Raw genomic sequence first — 19,082 nt, forward strand, 5'->3', positions numbered from 1 at the left:
ATCTTGGTTGCAATATTGATATTTTAGCCTGAGGGTGGTGTTAAAGAACAGCTCATGTTGTCTAAAATTGCATCCTTTTTGTATAATTTGGCAGGATAGTGGTGCTAGAGGAAAAGTCAGGGAGTCACCCAAAATCATCATCATTCTCTGGGTTTTATGAATATCAGTCAGCACAGCAAATGTCATTGACATAAGTCATTAGATTATGAAATTCCTTGTCATGGACCAAAGAGGTTAAGGGCTACGCAAATCCTCAAAATATCACCAAAGTCACTAGGAATGTTTTTTTGCAGTGAAACCTGACACACATATATATGCTGTATCTTATCCAGCTTTAACATGGAGAGTTATCAGATCATTCATAACAAACACCCAGCTTGGTGTTGGGTACCAGCGCAAAGATACACCTGTGCTTGTGACTCTAATGAGCTGTTGCCAAGGCATCCTCCATGCTTTTTTTTGGGTCATTCACACCTGTTGAGTGTGTACTTGTGATGCATTCACCTAAAATACAATATGCAGCATTTAGAGTAGGGTTGACACTGATGCATGGAAGTAGCATTTTATTAATCTATTTTCATTATATGTGTGTGTGTGTGTGTGTTTCAGGGTCATTTAGATGAGATGTGGGGGCTGGCTACACATCCCTCTGTGAACATCTTCCTCACCTGTGGTCATGACAGGCAGGTGTGTTTGTGGAACACAGAGGAACACAAGCTGGACTGGGGCATCACTCTGGAGGTAGGATGCACTGATCCTAGATTTCTTTATGCACCGAATCTATTCACCGCTAAGTAACAGTACTGATATTTGAATAAAACACCTTGATGACACACATGTGTTAACTAGTCCTGTGTGTCTCTGGCAGGAGTATGGGTTGTGTGCTGATTTCTGCCCAGTTGGATCGGTGGTTTCAGTCGGCCTCAGCACAGGAAGGTAAAACAATGCAGTTAGAGTTACATATTACACAGATGAAGATGGATACCACTCTCATGTTTGTGTGTTATGCATGGAACTGGAATCAAGACGTGGTTAGCCTAGTTTAGCATAAAGACTTGATGCAGTTCCAGTATATAACTCCCCTTAAAACCACACATTTTAGATTTCTGTTAGTGTACAGATTAAAAAAACAAGATACAATGTGTTAATCAGGGAGCTTTAGAGGTGTTGGTAGGCGTATTTTTTAACTTTGGACAGAGCCAGTCTCGTTTTTTTGTTGTTGTTTTTTTGTTTCAGTTCATTTAGGTTAACGCATGACGCAGACAGAAAAACAGTAAAAAGCTCTGTAGAGCTGAGGGGAACTGCAGAGGTGGTGATAATTCATTACTATGAGCGACACCTTTCACATTACACATAGTCATCTGACCCATTGTTATTATCATGAAAAAAATATTGATAATAGCAGCTTTAACACACAACCGCAAGGTTGATATCAATCTGTCACTGTTGTAAAGAAAACAAATAGGCCTATCTTCTACTTCTACCTTTAATGTAACACGTCATCTGCAGTTATCATAACTGACACACGTCTCCTGTCCTGTTGATCTCTGTAACAGGTGGATGGTCTTTGACCTGCTGACCAGGGAGGTTGTCTCTGAGTTCACCGATGGGAACGAGCAGCTATCTGTGATGAGATACTCACCAGGTCAGAGTTCACTGCCTGCACTCTGTCGTCAAACTACTTTCACAATTATGAACACAGAGGTCACGCCGTGTCAATAACCCCACAATCAAATGTGGAATCGATTCTATGTGGAATTACTGGATCATCTTTTAAAAGAGTCCACCATTTCCTGCATTAGAGCTGTATTTCTTTATTGGTGACCTCAAAATTCAGAAGTCAATGAAATCTAAAAAGCTAACTAGAAGGGATTGTCTTTAATCTTTTTTTTAGAGGGATTAAACAAAAAAAATTAAGTATTTCTTCGGGCATTTTTGTCTTTATTTTCAATAGTAGGCAGTAGACATGTGACAGGAAATGAGGAGAGAGGACATGCAACAAATAAAATCCAAAAATATGTCCCTAAGAGAAAACTGTGATGGAAATCCCCTTTACTCTGTGAATTGCCTCTTGTGTTTTCAGATGGCAGCTTTTTAGCTGTTGGATCTCATGACAACTTTATCTACATCTACAATGTGACAGAGAGTGGCCGACGTTACGCTCGCTTTGGGAAATGTAACGTGAGTTGAATCTCAAAATCCATATCTAAAAGTACCCGTTTGTTCCTTTGACTTTCTGTAAGTGCAGTTTGTTTTTATGCCTTTTCAGTCATGGTACATATGACTGCTAATGCTGCTAATATAAACAAATCATACGTGTGAATGTTACCACTTCCTATGTAATAACACAGGAATATTAAAGGATAAGTCTGGTGATATTCTATATTTCTGAAAAGAGCTAAACCAACAATGAATTCTACACTGTAGTTTCTTTTGACTCAATCTCACACACACCATCCTGCTACCAGAAAAGTGCCAAATGTGGATCCTGCAAATCTGAGATCAGAGGCTTTCTGCTTACAGACTGTTAGCAACTGGGCTAATGCAACACATTGGCTACACTCTGTCACCTTCCCTTTTCCCACCAGGCATTGCTTGTTCACTTAAAACACATGATACACATGGCTACTGCCCAGAAGCCCCAAACGTCCCAGATTACCCAGATCACCTGTCCTGCATTTTTATGTATACCATACTTTGTTTTTGAACTGTTGAACATACAGAGAGAAAGAGAAAGGAAGCATGGGTAGAGAGAGGGGTATGATGTGTGTTACCACGGCGCCCCTATATTACATTTTTTGCTATGTATTTTTATATATTGTGCCTTGTAGAAGGTCCCTGTGTCAAAATCTAGTTTAGCATCTTAAATATTTCACTTTGCTTACATAGTGCATGAACTTAAAGGACCAGTGTGTGGGATGTAGTGGCATCTAGTGGTGAGGTTGCAGATTGCAACCAACTGAATACCCCCCCCCCCCCTTCCAAGCGCATGGAGAACCTGTGGTGGCCATGAAACTCGCGAAAAATGCAAAAGGCCCTTTCTAGAGCTAGCGTTTGGTTTGTCCGCTCTGGGCTACTGTAGAAACATGGCGGTGCAACATGGCAGACTCCGTGGAAGAGGACCTGCTCTATGTAGATATAAAGGGCTCATTCTAAGGTAACAAAAACACAACGATTCTTATTTTCACATCATTATACACTAATTAAAACATACTTATAAATATTATATTCCATTTCTGCCAAGTGTGTTCTGCTAGAAACCACTAAATTCTACACACTGCACCTTTAAATAAATTTGCTTTCATGGTTCTAATCCAGCTGTCGGGATTTGGAGAGCAGAACTAGTAGGAACCAGTGGTCTTTGAGCTGAGAGCCACAGACAGGGTAGAGGAGACAGACTAACACATTATTGGTTTTGCTCTTTTCATGGGATTTATTGACAGTGAAAAATATCAAATAATGCACTCTATGATTAAAACTGTTTACAGTGACACTAAATCTCTCCATCTGTCCACTCAGGGCCACTCCAGCTTCATAACTCACCTGGATTGGTCCAAAGATGGGAAGTACATCATGTCTAACTCAGGCGACTATGAGATCCTTTACTGTGAGTGAATATATCTTCACGTATTTACATCCTCAGACAATATAACTGAAGTTGTCCACATCTTATCTACTGATCTGACTGGAGATGGGTGTGTTTTGACAGGGGACATTGCTGCAGGCTGTAAACTGTTGAGGAATCGCTTTGAGAGCAAAGACAGAGAATGGGCGTCCTACACCTGCGTGCTGGGCTTCCACGTCATGGGTAAGAAATAGAAACTCAAGTTTCCAAACATTTGTGCCAGGAAGTGAAAATGAGGATGTTGACTGTGTCGCTGTGGTCCTCCAGGTGTGTGGTTGGAGGGCTCTGACGGCACAGACATCAACGCTCTGTGTCGCTCTCACAATGAGAAGATGGTGGCAGTGGCTGACGACTTCTGTAAAGTCCATCTCTTCCAGTACCCCTGTCCTAAACCCAAGGTAAAGCTCATCTCACAGCAAACATTGTTCTTTAACTGCTTCCGTAAAAGAAAGTAGAAAAACCTGTTTTGGTTCGTCACATGGAACTGGAGGTGAGTTTTTGTCCGTCACATCTGAAAATCAAACTTTTTCTATTCTTTGTGTGAAGCATAGTCACCTTTCTTGTAGATTGTAAATGGCAACGTTTAATTTCTCAAATGATTTGCATAATTTCACTTTGAGGGTGGCATTTCAGAAAGCCCACAAGATCATCACTGCCTTCCTCATGTGCCTCCAGGTCAGATTTAGTGATTTAGTAATGTTCTATCTGGAGATTCAGCCCAACAGAAGAGTTAAGGTAGAATTATACTTGTGCATCACAGTGTACAACAGTCCCAGCTAGAGAACCTCCAGTGATTTATAGTTATAGTGATGATTATTATTAAAGATCTCTTGACAGTTTTAAGACATACTCCATGTTCCAATTCTTTTTTTAATTACCTCGTTACTGCGTTCTTAAAATAAATTCTACTCCTTCTCATTCCTGAATATGTAAATATTGCTTATTTCAAAAGTTTTGCTGCTGGACCATTCTCAATGTATGTGCGCTGGAGGCTTCAAGTTTCCACATCATCCTTTTATAAGTTACATATGAGGCCAGTATTGGGCTCCAGACAAGTTGTGATGTCACAAGTCATGCATGTAGGCACAAGTTTTAAACAGATTTTAAGGTGAGCACAGAGAAACATTCCTTCTTCAGCGGATGAATGTGAAAACAAACATCATTCAGCACAGAGAAGAGAACAACATCACAGTGAAGTAACAAAAAGCAAAAACACATATTTGAGTGGAGAGGGACTTTATTATATCAATCAATAACAGGCTCTGAATTGGTGATATTTTTTTCACTTAGTTAACCTATCACATGATTACACAGTTTGACGCAACATTTGCACTTCTTCTCAGTGTCATAACTGCAGCTGGAATCAGCAGGACATACTGTCCATCAAGGATAAACATCCACTAATCCGCTTAGAAATCACATGCAGTAGCAGCTTCTCATAACCTCACATCTTGGCTTATAATCATCATGTTTTCTACAGTAATCCAGTGACTGTGTCTGTACATTGATGGATCTGCTTAGTCACCAAAGCAGTGTTAGTTTTTTCACGGAGCTGATACCCTGCTTTGATATTCAGACACTCTTGAGGTTCATCCTCAATAACTGTTCACCAGTCTTCAGCAGATTCACTACATATGTTGTGTAGTGCAGGATAAGCTGACTGATGTTCCACAAGTTGTTATTTTACCTCATGATGACATATTGAATCCAGCTGCTTTGTGCAACTTGACAGCAGCTGGTAAAAAAGACTATCAGAGGTTAAGAACTGTCTTAAAAGTGTATTTTATTAACACTCAAAACTACCTTTTATTTCATTTGGACTTCCTGCCAGTGAATCTGTTTTTAAAACATGCAAATTCCATTCCAAAGCTATTCTGACTTGTTCATTTCCACCATTCCACCCTAAAGCGTTACATTTCCCTGCCTTCATAGCACCACTGCAACTCCAGACAGATGTGTTGAACATAATCAGGCCGTATGGTGCTTTAATTATATTCCCCAAATGAACTGTGTTTACATCCTTCTCTGTAATTCACTCTTATCACATAGAACAGCATTTGACTTGCCTCAACTTCAACCTTTTATTTGTACAGCAGCTTTTACACAGGCTAGTGCAATTCTAACTGCTTACATTTTTAAAAATGTAAAAATAAAAGCAATGAAAGAGATAGAAATAGATTTTAATAAAGGGTAAAATCCATAAAAGACACACTCTAAATTTGATTCATCGCAAGAATGTCAGACATGTAGGCTGTTGCAAGACCATGGAGTGCTTTACAAACAAATAAAACCAATATGAAAAGTGACAAATGTGAGGAGTGTGGGTGTAGTTTCATGTTTTGAGCAGTGCGTGTCAGTTACATCATAGCTACAGCAGCTACCTGTATGGTTCTGTTGATCATTACCTGCTAATACACATAAATCCAGTTCTGCATCAGCAGGTCTATACATGTCATCTGCTGATGATCCTTTCCATGTAGATTTCATCAGCAGGTCTGACAGCTGCTCTGCGTGATGACAGTGGTTTTGGTTGGTTTCTGCTGGATTCATTTACATCACAAACAAATGAAGGGGGGGTGCTGTTGTTTTTTTTTTTTCCAGAGCAGATGGAGTTACAGCTTTCACAATAATTCGATTAGCGGTGCGTTCATCCACAGTCTTCCCTCTTTCTCTCTCCCGCCAGGCACCGAGCCACAGGTATGAGGGCCACGGCAGCCACGTCACCAACGTCTGCTTCACCCACAGCGACTCCCACCTGCTCTCCATGGGCGGCAAGGACACCTGCATCCTTCAGTGGAGGGTGATGGGAGGCGGGGCGGGCGGCAGCAGGGAGAGACTCGCCTCGGCCTCATCCACCTCCACCAGCTCTCCGGAACCTGCCACCAGCTAGGAACGACATGACAGAGAGGGAAGTTTTTACACACAGCCAGAGAGGCGTGTAAGTCAGTGGACGGCAGCCTGTTATTGGCTCTCGGGTGCCACTGCTGCCTCAGTTTCATACAGAACATGTAGAGGAATCCTCTTCAGGAGGAATGTTCATATTAAATGTACACTTATGCACCTCTGTAATCATGTTTAATCCTTGTGAACTGGACAGTGTGATGTACTTACCATAAGCACAGACTGTTGAACATGTGGAGAAGATCATTGAAAGTCATATGTTTGCTGGTACAGAACATGACTTGACTGCTGTGGTGACAAAGACTTTGGTTTCAGTGAACATTCCTGTGTTTTAGTTTCACGTCCATCTCGTTCTGCATTGTGGCGTGCGCCATCATAATTGCCTTATTATGACATAATGTTTTATATATTTTTTAATATTTTCAAATGTTTGGTTGACATCTGAGCTAATATTGAAGCTGTTTTTTGTGCTTGCGCTAGACAGACTGTGACAAACCTTTTCAAACGTCAAATCAACTCTCAGCATTTCTGACTAATTAATTTCTCATTTTTAGTAGATCAGTACACTTGAAAATGATTAGTACAGTTTTATATATATTTAAAAGAATGTCAGGAATACTGTGATGTTGCATCTGTCAATCTCCTAATAAATAACTGATGACTGGAAACTGTATTGTGTGTCAAATGTCACTAGTGGGCAGTGTTGCTCCAGGATGCTGTGCTGTTTGTTGAGGAACTGCAGTTCCAGTTTACACTACAAGTCCAAGGTCAGAGACCACTTCAGATTGAACCCCATTAGTAAAGTGGGATTTTGCTCTTATTTCAGTTATGTTAATGAAACTTAGACGTGAAAGTAGGAGTACTACAATATGAAAAGAAACCTCTGTTATAAGTAAAAGTTATGCAATAAAGAAAATACTCAAGCACACACGTGTTATCAACAAACCTACATATGTATAAAGTATCAAAAGTCAAATATACATTCACATATATGTATGTATATAGATATATATATAGAGAGAGAGATAGACAATTAGAAAGATGGGGCTCATTTTAACTGCTTTATATACTGCTGTGTAGTTCAATATGTAACAATTCATATTTTATGAACTGATTATATGTTGTGTAGTGTAGTAAAAAGTTCCTTTTCCGTTTAAAATGTAGAAGAGTTGAAGTATCAAATAGCATAAAATGGAAATACTCAAAATTTAAATACAATATGTGAGTAAACGTACTTCCTTACTGTCCTACACTACCTCTCAAGGGATCACAAGCTTAATGTGAGGAGTAGATGAAAAGTTGACAATAAATAAAATAAAAATACAATCGGTAAGTCGGTAAGTGAAATTTTTGAGATACAAAGGTACAATGTTGTTAGAATTAAGAGATAATTCAAAATTATTTGTCTCTAAATCAAACTTTTAACTTAAAAAGGTGGAATCATGAGATACTGAGTCAATATTATTGAAATTTATTTGTAAGTAATTGCAGACAAAAAAAAAAGACAAGAAGGAAAAAAGCAACGACAAAATTCCAACATAGCAGTCCAGTAGAGAAGATAGCAGGTTGAAGCTGTATTGCAACTTTATATTGTACCAATATAACACACAACTTAATGATGAAAAAACATCATATCAGATAAAATGTTACACTATTCCCACCGTACTGATGCTAACAAGACATTCTGATTATATATTTTCATATTTATTCATTAAACATGTTTTAAATTTACAAATGAAATACTAAGTCAAGGCATTGACTTTTTAAATCAATATGCTCAGACACTATTAGTAGTCAATTATTATAATTCTAAAAAATTTTTAACACTTTAACTAAAATTATTTCCAATCTGACTTACTTACTACTATAACCTGCTGTGACTTCCTGTCTCACAATTTTATATTAAAAAGTTATAATTGTGTCTTACTATTTCCTAATATTGACTATGTATCTCATAATTTTGACTCAAATGGTTATAATTTTGACTCAGCGTGAATATTTTTACTTTCGTCTTTCCTACTATTTGATCTTTTTTTTTCTTCTGGGAGTTGGGCTTCCATACTTACTCAAATTAAACTACCTGAAAAACAAAAATGACACTTCACAGTCATGACAGATCACAGCTCATAGACACATACATCCTGTCACTAAGGGTTACAAGTGGACATGATTTTACTTTAAGCGGTCACAATACAAAAAAGGTTGGTAAACCAATGCTTTCAGTCATAATTCTCTCACATTGAGTGTTAGTGGATAAGAGTAATAACTAACTCTCACGTAGCTCAGTCCCTGTGGAACTGCTAATACTAATATTATTACTATTCCTACTATTATAGCCTGTTACATGTCTCATAATAATAAAGATTCCATTGGAGTTTGCTGCTGCCGTGTGTGTGTGTGTGTGTGCGTGTGTGTGTGTGTCTACATTCCCAATTTCCTGCTTTGTCTTCATCTTGCAATATGTGGGGACTATATTTTTATGTAAACCGTATTCCCTCTTTTAGCAGTTCTCTATTAAACTTTGTATCTGTTTATTAAATTTATTTTTACTTCTCCACCTCCGGTCATTTGCAAGTGTGTCTGTATTTGAAATTTAAAAAAATAAGTTGTTTATTAAACCTGTGTCGGAAGAAAAAGTTAATTGTCAGATACCGGAGATTGCCGACAGCCTCCGAAGATGACGATTTCCGCACGAACGAAGGGGGCCAGTGAGTGTGTGTTTTTTGTGTGCGAGTGTGTGTGTGTTGAACTGAGCGGAGGTGAAGAAGAGGAGGATGAAGCTGGGAGCGGAGGATGGGAGGAAGAGTGGAGTAAGAGACAGGCTAGCTGTGTGTGTGAATGAGTGAGTGAGTGAGGAAGAGGAGAGGAAGGTCGTCGGAGGGACCGAAAACAAAGACTTGTATTTTTTGGGGATAACCTCCGGAACATTACTAACGGAAACTTTCAACTTTTTACCCGCCACAGCTCGGCTTGTTGTGCCCGGAGCCGGCTTTGTTTCACGGCGGGGGTGTCTACGATAAATGAAGGAATAAAATAGATCCCCATCGACCTTTTTCTACCCAAGCGGGGAATACCCGGGGACTGATTTTGATAAAGGTTACGAGAGAATGGCGGCCAACATGTACCGAGTGGGAGGTAAGGAATGTTTTACATTTTTAAGACTCCCCCCCAACAACGTGATTGTTCGTTTCGGCAGCAAGGTGGCTAACTAGCCGCTAGCTGTCTGTTCGGTTAGCCGCTAACCGACGCTAGCTGTTTCCTCGCGTCCGTACGTGCGTCAAATCTATTAAAACATCCAACAATGTAATACAAATGTAAATAACTCCAACAGTATGGCTCAGTTTCGACTTAGTTGCAATTAACCGGAACCACTCCTGCACTCGGCATAGATAATTTTATGATACACCAAGCAGTGTGTATTTTTTATCTTATTTTATTTTATTGAAAATATCAACTTTTAAAACAGATTGGTGTGATATCCCGAGTAGTTTCCTCCACCAAAATACCCCGTCGGCGGGAGGCTGCCGTGCAGTGTGAACCACTTCTGAAAGTTGGCATTTAATGTAAAATAAATTAAGCTTTATGGATACAACAGTTCACTGGTTTGTAAGTAAGCGAAGCAACCGTAAATTGACTCATTTTCTGACATGGAGTCGGTACATATGGTAACGTCCTGGAGGTGAACACAATGCCAGACAGCATGAAGCTAGCTGCCGTTGAGAGACCAGCATCCGACGGAAGCTAACGCTAGCTAAAACTGGCCGGTGTTTCGGTGTAACTAGTGACCGTGTTAACTGGTGACTTTCAGCCTAATGCGTCCGTGGTTGTCGTGGTGACAGCAGCTGTTGAAAAGCCTGAAAGCCTTGAATTGTTTTAAATTGAATGTTCAATACAGTATGTTTTCGTCTGGTCCTGTTTGCTTTTCCTTTTTCTCATCTACAGTATGTAAATTAAACGGTGTCGCCAACAAGAAGTATACACATTTCTTGAAGTTACTTTTAATGCGGGGAAAATATAAATTAGCAAAGCAGCTAGCATGTAATGAGGACTTTGATATTATACAGGTTAATTGGTTGAATATTGGCCACTTTCCGATTGAGGATAACGGTATGAAATCCCAAGATGGGCTGCTGCACTGCCAACTTAAAGGCTACCATTTGTTTCCCACATTATAAGAAACGTTACTGAGTCTCGCTGAGCACAATTTAAGTTACATGATGATTAGCATAAATATTAAACACAAATGAATGTGTATTTAAAGTTGATTAAAGTAAAATTAAAGGCTCTTAGGAGGACACCTATGTGTTCTATTCAGGTTTTCAACAGCTGCCGTCACTACGGGCAACCATTCGACTAAAAGTCACCAGTTAACACGGTCACTCATTAAACCGAAACACCGGCTAGCTTTGTCAGCGGGGTGGGTTAATTTCATTATCGCCTCCGCCATATCACTTCATATGCAACGAGTAGCGTTAGCCGTGCCAGCTAACTTTGATAGCTAAGTTTTGTGAGCTAAGCCTTACGTTGTGGTTATATGTTTTTGTGATACTAACGGTTAGCTAAATGTTTAGTTTACTAATACCTCTCCATATAGCATTAGCCATTTGTTAATACGAAACACCGCCAAGTGAGACACGTCGGATAACTTTGTGTTAATTCCAGAAAAGGCTGAACTAACACTAACTTTCTACCAGTGCAACAGTTTCAATGGCAGTTAGACTTCTTCTTGCATAATGTAGCGCTTACTTTATCTCCGCACAATTTAATTACATTAACTTTCACAGCACCTCGTGAAATGTCAGGTGTTTATATGATATAGTATAAGATTGCAGGCAGTCTCATTAACATTTTCACCTCGCCTCGTCTGCTCATATCGGGTTTTTAAAAGTCACCATTATTGTGGAGAGAGGCAAAACTCCGGTAGAGACGGCTAGTTGTCAGCTAGCTTGCCTCCACTATTTTTTTTCAGTTTCATCGATCCCGATTGCTACAGAGACAAGTGTACTTGTACTTCACTGTGGGTGTTGATATGTCACCTCGTCTTTTCAGTGTTTGTGACCAACATTTTATTGTCTATAAGCATCAGTAACGATGTTAGGACTTGGTGTACCTTCTTTGAGTCTGGCTTTGGGGCGGCAGAGATGGCTGAATTGACAGTGAGACAGTGTGACAGGCTTACCGCTGTGTAAGGTCACATAAGAGCCTGTAGGCTATTTAGGTCATGGTGATTAAACAGTACTCTGCAAAATATGCTGCCATCATTTTTTTTGTTCAATGTAAACAGTCGGGTTTTGTCAGTAATTTTGGAATTAAAATTTAAACGTGTGTGTTATAAGGTTGTATTCCTCTGTGTTGTTTTTGCATCGAGCATCATGTTGTTTTATTTTCCTCTTATATGCACAGCAGACATGGCTTTGCAGACAAGAGCATCTGTTGGCAGTGACTCCATATCACACCACCATACTTGCACTCACTCACATCCTTTCACGATCAGTGTGTGTGTTGATGCTCCAGCAGGTAGTGTTGGTCAGCGTGGCTCCCCGGCCCTTCAAGGCAGAGTTATATTTTTGTGAAAATGCATGATATCATATTTGTGCAGGGATGTAGAGAAGAAGGCTTACAGAGCAGCTAATGTACAGACCTCAAGTTGAAAATGTCAACAACAAATTGTGGTAAAGCTTTATTTTACAGCCCTGTAATTTCCTAATAATAATAGTAATAATAATAATAATCCCCTAATAAATTCCTACTATGTATTTATGGGGAGTATCACAAGAAAAGTGATCCTTGCACGCCTGAGCCTGTGCTGAGCGATGAATTAAAGTAACAAAAGTCAGCTTCCTCACACCGTCAATGTTTGATACATTTTTTTGAATAGCTACACTATTATACATTACTGCAACAGCAATGAAATGCCTGGTGAGTATAGTTATGGAATACATTTTCCTGAAGTGTTGACAGTGCGGGGCAGCTGATATTTGTTATTTTACACTAACTTTAGGTACAGTAGAGACAGTGTTAATAACAGCTGATTAATTTAGGAGTTGGCGGCTAGGCTAATCGACTAATCGTTACAGTTCTTATTTGCTTCGTTTTACATGGAGCTTTTCTGTCATGGGACTCAACAACTGTTTATTTTTCTTATATTTAGCTCCAAATTATGTTGGGTTTTTTTTTTTTGTTGTTGTTGTTTTCCAGGAAGCCTTCTAGAAAATTACTTAAGAGGTTTTAGGGAAATTACAGACCTGTTGAATAAACTCTTCCTCAAACCGTATGTATCTGTTTTCCTGTTCAGGGCTGCGTATTTAATATTGAAACTTTCTGACAACTGACCTGACTGTAGCATTGAGTATCAACACTCTCACACTCTGAACTTTTGAAGGTTTGGTCAGATTTATAGTCTTGTATTGAATCATTTCTCTTCCTGATGTCAAACAACTGTATCCTGTCGATTATTTTTAGTTCCAAACAGGGTTACCTCAGTCTCCTGTACATTTCTGGTTCGGTAAATGTCACACAGCTGTCTCGTGCACACATGAAAGACACATGTAAATATGTGGGCAGATATCAGCGTGAGCGTGAGGCCTGTGCAGATGCACGGATACAGAGGTTCGCTGTTCCCTCGTACTGTAAAGGACATGTGATGTCCCTCTCTCATGCACATTCAACAGGCATCTAGGAGGGAACTTTGCACAAGATACGTTCACTTGGAAGCTGCTGGGTTGCACTTTGTTTTGCAAAAAAAAACCCTCGCTGGATCATGTGTGTGCAGTGGAGTTTCATGTCATACTAAGTCTAGCTCATGTAATAGTCAAGTTAGTGTTAGCAACAAGCATATGATTATGTAATGACGCTCAAATTGATTTTTAACTAGCCCACACAGTAACAACGCTAAGTTGTTGGGTTGTATAATGCAGGAGCAATAGTGAAACAAATGTTATGAGTAATATAGGCCCTACCAGTAATGAATCTATCAGAATGAGTTGATATTTACGGGACACGTGTCCATAGATTTTGCTTTCTCTTGTTGCAGCTGGCTCGGTGCATGCAGTTCTGTAAGAGTGAGTGCCTATATTACCAGTCCTCCAGAAGCACACAGTGTTCAGTCTGCATGTAAGATCATTATCTTCCCTAGAGATTAGTCAAAGGGCTTCCTCCTCTTCATTCACCCTCAAGCACCCTGCACACTGCGCCACTCCAGCCGCATACGTCCACAACAAACACAACACGGCTGCAGACGCTTTCTCTCTTCAGATCTTTTTTTTTTTTTTTTTTTTTCTCAGACCCACTGATACTTACATACATGCATTAACATAATACCAGCTGGTCTCTTTTTCACAGGCGACATGATTATGCCAAGCCCAAAGTGTCAGGTTAAGCTGAGCTGTGTGTTTTTGTCTACAGAAGGGTAGACGGGTTGAACCCTCTGAAGTCCAGTGTGTCTTTCCCGGATCATTGATCCGTCAGCCCCCCTCTCTCTCACTGATACACTCAGCTGGCTTCAGTGCTAGTCAAACAGGATCATTCTGTAATTTGTCCCACTGGGAAAGAAGAAGAAGAAGAAGAAGAAGAGATTGACAGCCTGAATATAACAAAACAAGTCCCTCCTTCCACCATCACTGTGTCTCTACAGCTAGAATCAGTCATGTCAGGCACATGAGAGTGCAAATCCCCCCTTTTTGGTGTCTCAGCCAGCGTTGTGATGTAATGTGGTGATGTTGTGTTCCTTCACTGTGAACAAGGAGGTGATGCTTCTCTGGTCGGGCTCTCCATCAAGTGTGATAAGTAGAGCAAGAAATCCTCTCCCTGTCTGGATTCTTTCCTCCTCCATCTCTTGCTTGTGGTGATGCATCAGAAACCCACTGATATCCTCCTGAGGCTCTCTGTCCCTGCTAGTGGGAGGACCAGATGGAGCTTGACGTGAAGCCACACTGCTGTGCAGAGCTGCATCAAAAAGCTACAAGGAAGCACTGTGTCTGTGATGGTAGCATGACGACTGATAAATGACTCGCAGGTCGGATCAATAAGAGCTTTTTAAAAGGATGATATCTCTCAGGTGAAGCTGCCTTCAGCTGATATTATGAAGCCATATTTAGTATCTATTTACAAAAAAAAGAACAAAAAAAAAAATCCAGCAATTACAAAGTAGCATGACCTCTTTTAAATAATCAATTTAGCCAACTGTTTTGCATTAATCACTCACTAATGTGCACCAAATAAGATTAGAATTACAAATGCAATTCAGCCTCACTGTAGTGTTACATTAAACGGCTAATTTAAGCCATTTGAGACGATTTGTATTCGTATAAGAGCATTGTGGTCAGAATGGAATATTGTAATATGTCTGTACAGTAACCTCAGAAAATGAAATAAAATCCATACGTATATCATATATATATATATATATCACATATCTGAAAACCAATGTTTAGTGCTGTGAGTTTGTTGTCGGTAATGACTGAATGATAAATCCACTACCCATGATGAGTCTCATCTGTCATAGCTGTCAAGAAGAAGCCAGTCAGGTGCAGATCAGAGCTGTAGTGAATTCATAATTCTTGGTCGTTGCAGTTTGGGATCCAAGCACAGCGTCACAGCTGCCAAATTCATCTCAAATGCAAAAAGGGGCCTTAAATAAAGTTCTGGAGTTATTATCAGTTTTCAAAAAAACTCTTAATAGTTAGCTTTCACTTGTCATCATCTGTTTTATCATAAGGTTTGTTCATTTGAGTTAGATGTGTGAAGCATGTTGTCACTTTGGTTTTGAAAAGTTCTCTATGCATAATAATATTAATAATAATAATGTATTATTATTATTATTGTTGTTATTATTAGTGGTGCACAAAACAGAATTTTAAGCTTGTTGATTGTATGTTTTGTACTGAAATGCACCATGGGAGGTCTCCCCATGCACAGGCTGGTGCCTTTTTGTCAATTTTTTACAAATCTTTTATACTGATGATTGTAGGCTTGTAACCAAATATTATGTCATCTTTGACTGACCTGATTTTTTTGGGGGGGATTAATTGATTATTCATTATTCTTCAAATTTTCCACTTTGTCCGACAAACAGTCCAAAACCCCGAAATATTCAATTCACTGGAAGCGTCAAATGCTCGGCGTGTTTGTTTGAAAATAACCAAAATGGTCGCCGATTATTTTACTTTCGATCGACTAATCATTTCAGCTCCTGATGACTCAAACCATAAGCTCAATATGCAAATGAGGTAGGTAGAGCTGACAAACGAAGCGGAGATGAGGCATCTCAAGTGGAGTGATGTGAAAGTGTTGTATTAGCTCTTGTTTATTTGTCCTCTGCAGAGGAAGAGCTGGTCTGCAGCTTTTTTGACAGGCAGCTCTAGACAGCAGGAAGAGGCAGAGACCTTTTCAGCTTGTTGGTCCAGATGTTTTTCTTCAGATTGTGGGTACAGTGTACAGATGCAGATGAAATATCCAGATGAAGATCGCATGTTAATACCAGGTGGGATCTTTAATGTGTCCTCCGTGTTTTTATCTTCACTAGTTGTTACTGCACCACACTTGACTGACTACATTATCTCCCCAGCACAGTAGGTTTACTTCACCACCGTCATAACAGGCTTCACTCAGTGTTTGACAGTGTTGGAACTGATGCTTGTAACAGGATTTAACTTGTTACTACAACCGCCAGCCTCCACATTCTCTCTCTGCCCTTTCCCCACTGTCCTTCAGTTCACGTGGTGTCTTATAGAGATGACAAGTGGACCCAAACCATGTCAGCAAAATGCCCCTCAAAGCATAACAGAGCCACCTCACTGTAGGGGTCAAGCATCCAGAGCTGTTACGGTTTTTTCTTTTAATTTGTCACCTGTCTGTATCTCTGCTGTTGTAAAGTTAAGGCTGACAGATTGAGGGTTGGGTCAAAAAAATCCATTCGTATAAGAATCGTGACTCTTATCTTTTACGATTCTGAATTGATTCATAAGTGTTAAAAATTGATTTTTCTAAATGTTAGTTGATAACGTTATGTTGACCGAAGGAAAATGGTGTGAGGGCAGTGCGGACCCAGACAGTCTACAGCGCACTCATGCTAGAGATATCTTGTAGTTCATCTTCAAAGAAGGCAAGCATTTGGGTGTATTTTTGATTTAATGACTAAATAATTACCTTTGTGAGATGAACGTGGAGTATATTAATATTTTATACATCACTCAGAGACTAACGCTGTGTCTACACTGAATGCGTCTCAGCCGCGTTTTTTCAGTTGTCCAGTTCACTTCTATGTTAATCAATACAGCTGTTTACACAACCCGCATATCTAAGTGTATTTTTATTCTCCATTTTAACTTTAATTGATGACGTGCTTGTCTTCAGTCAAAAAGCAGCAGGGTTGTATACATCACGGCTGTAAAACGGTGGATAAACGCATTTAACTTCCTATAAATTCTTCACAATAACAGCCTTCCGTTAGTTTGTCAGCGGAAAGCTTTTAATATGAAGCGGCAGCAGGAAGTGTTTTCATCAGCAGTAACTTAACACAGCTCAGATATGGCTAAAAGTAATGAGGAAACAGTAAAATAAAGCAGATATCTGAAAGTACAAACAGCAACACAGGAGAGAAGCTAAACTTCAAACCACAGAGATTCAGTTAGAAGCTACAAAAGTACTGAGAAGTGAACACAGAGAGGCTTTTAAAAACCTCTTTCTCTCTGGTCTCCAGCACAGACATGAGTAGAGTCTTACAACACACACTTGTTTGAGGGGGAGAAGCAGGAAAATGGGGGTGGGGGGGGGGGGTTGTCACCGGTTGGCCGCAGTCAGCAAGACATCGCCGCAACCCCCTCGGAGGCGGGTCAGGCACTCTTCGGCCTGACTCCGGGGATGGTCCATCTCAGGAGGGACTCGGCACAACCTCGGCGTGTTGAATCTGGTAATGGAAAACCAAAGTCAACACAGCTTGGTTTGACTTGGCCCTTGAGATTCCCAAAGATTCCCACCTCTACTGACAGACCTGCTTTATCCTACATTTCCTCAGTTTTACGTTTGACTGAACTAAGGCCGTTGTTTGAGGATATGTGCTGCATGTGTGGAGCTGAATGTCGATTGCACTGCACGCCGCTTGATCGCCTGGCCATCATGCCACCACCATGATGCTCTGGCCTAGCCTACTGGCCTCTTGACCTTTTTTGATGTGACCTGTAGAACTACATGTCTGACTGCACACATATTATTCATGCCAGAGCCCAAAACCTGAACCAGTAATACAGGAAAATCATTTTAGCTTCTGGATTCGGTCCAGTTGGACTTTAGGATATTTGATGTGGCGCAATGGACAAAGTCTGAGACCTTAATCTCGCTTAGTAACTCCTGTACAATCCATCCTAACCATATTTCATTGATCTCTTTCCCCCTCTGCCACATTGATTTCACTGCTAATAAGAGCTCAGTGGAGGTACAGGCAGGCTGTGTGTGGGGAGGATTACTTGTGGTTTGCAGGATGGGCTGTGAAGAGCACTGGATTTGATGGAGGCTGAGGCCTGTTGGCGCCTTGTGGGCTCATTGTACTTATTAAGTTCTACTGACAGAACCCAGCGTAAGCTACAGGAGCATTGATCTCTTTATCTTTATTAGATCTGCAACAATTAGTCGATTAATCAATTAGTTGCCAACTATTAAATTAATTACCAACTGTTTTGATAACTGATGAATCATTTTAGTCCTTTTTTTAAGAAAAAGACCAGATTTCAGCTTCTCAAATGTGAATCATTTCTGGATTCTTTAGTCGTCTATGACAACAAACTGATTATCTTTGGCTTGTGGACTATATAAATAAAAATTGATTGATTAATTGAAATGCATCAGTGTTTATTTTAGCCTTAAAGCTAACAGCTGCACAAGAATAGTGCCAAATAACACACAGTATACAATCAACCAAATGATAAATGTGTCATAAAAGAATCAGGGAGCAACACTGAGAATCTCACCAAGCAGCTGGTGTAGTCTTCTACTAGTTGGGCCTATGGACATAATTGAGAGATGATACTTTTAAAAAGTACTGAAGTGTCAGTCCCAGTGTGCGCCCAGTTCAGTGGAAAAGCCTCTAAAACATAATGGACACTGACTCTCGTAGGGTTATCAAGAACTTTGTGTCTTTCTCTCAGGCCCGCCTTAGTCAAGAGCTTCTTTCTTGGCACTTGATGTTAATTTGGCAGCACTCTTGGTCAATGGGAATTGGGACTTTCTTCTAGTGATCCCATTGGAATAAGCTATATAATAGTGAAGTGAACATTTTTGCAAAAGCAAACACTCTGCCTGTCTGTAGTGCTGTCTACCACGGCTGTCTCTGTTAACCCTCCCTGCCTGCTCAACTGCAGGAAAACCTTTACGATACATTACAAGACTGCAATGATTCATTGATTGTTGCCAACAAATAAAGTAATTGCCAACTATTTAGATAATCGATTAATTGATCAATGTCAAAAATCCAAACGTTCTTTTGTCTAAGTTTCTCTCTTTCCTTGTCTTAACATTATACTAAACTCAATCATTTTAGGTTTTGGATTGCAAATAAAACGAG

At 39.9% G+C, this 19,082-nt stretch overlaps 2 protein-coding genes across 5 annotated transcripts in view; both read left to right on the top strand.

Moving 5' to 3' along the window:
• The window catches only part of eml3 (EMAP like 3), a 55,310-nt gene extending 48,116 nt beyond the window's left edge, over positions 1-7,194 (top strand). For both annotated transcript variants that reach the window (XM_044341229.1, XM_044341230.1), the window contains 8 exons: positions 610-741; positions 869-936; positions 1,557-1,645; positions 2,084-2,181; positions 3,520-3,607; positions 3,710-3,808; positions 3,893-4,023; positions 6,309-7,194. In XM_044341229.1, the coding sequence (XP_044197164.1) occupies positions 610-741; positions 869-936; positions 1,557-1,645; positions 2,084-2,181; positions 3,520-3,607; positions 3,710-3,808; positions 3,893-4,023; positions 6,309-6,515 (912 nt within the window). In that variant the 3' untranslated portion in view covers positions 6,516-7,194. The remainder of the gene's footprint in view (positions 1-609; positions 742-868; positions 937-1,556; positions 1,646-2,083; positions 2,182-3,519; positions 3,608-3,709; positions 3,809-3,892; positions 4,024-6,308) is intronic.
• A 2,038-nt stretch (positions 7,195-9,232) lies between these two features.
• mta2 (metastasis associated 1 family, member 2) overlaps positions 9,233-19,082 on the top strand; it is a 30,669-nt gene continuing 20,819 nt past the window's right edge. For 2 of the 3 annotated variants that reach the window (XM_044341244.1, XM_044341246.1), the window contains exon 1: positions 9,233-9,661. In XM_044341244.1, coding sequence (XP_044197179.1) covers positions 9,634-9,661 — 28 coding nt within the window. In that variant the 5' untranslated portion in view covers positions 9,233-9,633. The remainder of the gene's footprint in view (positions 9,662-19,082) is intronic. The other variant, XM_044341245.1, reaches the window with a different exon arrangement.

This window comes from Thunnus albacares, chromosome 22, assembly GCF_914725855.1.
Source record: "Thunnus albacares chromosome 22, fThuAlb1.1, whole genome shotgun sequence".
Taxonomy (NCBI): domain Eukaryota; kingdom Metazoa; phylum Chordata; class Actinopteri; order Scombriformes; family Scombridae; genus Thunnus; species Thunnus albacares.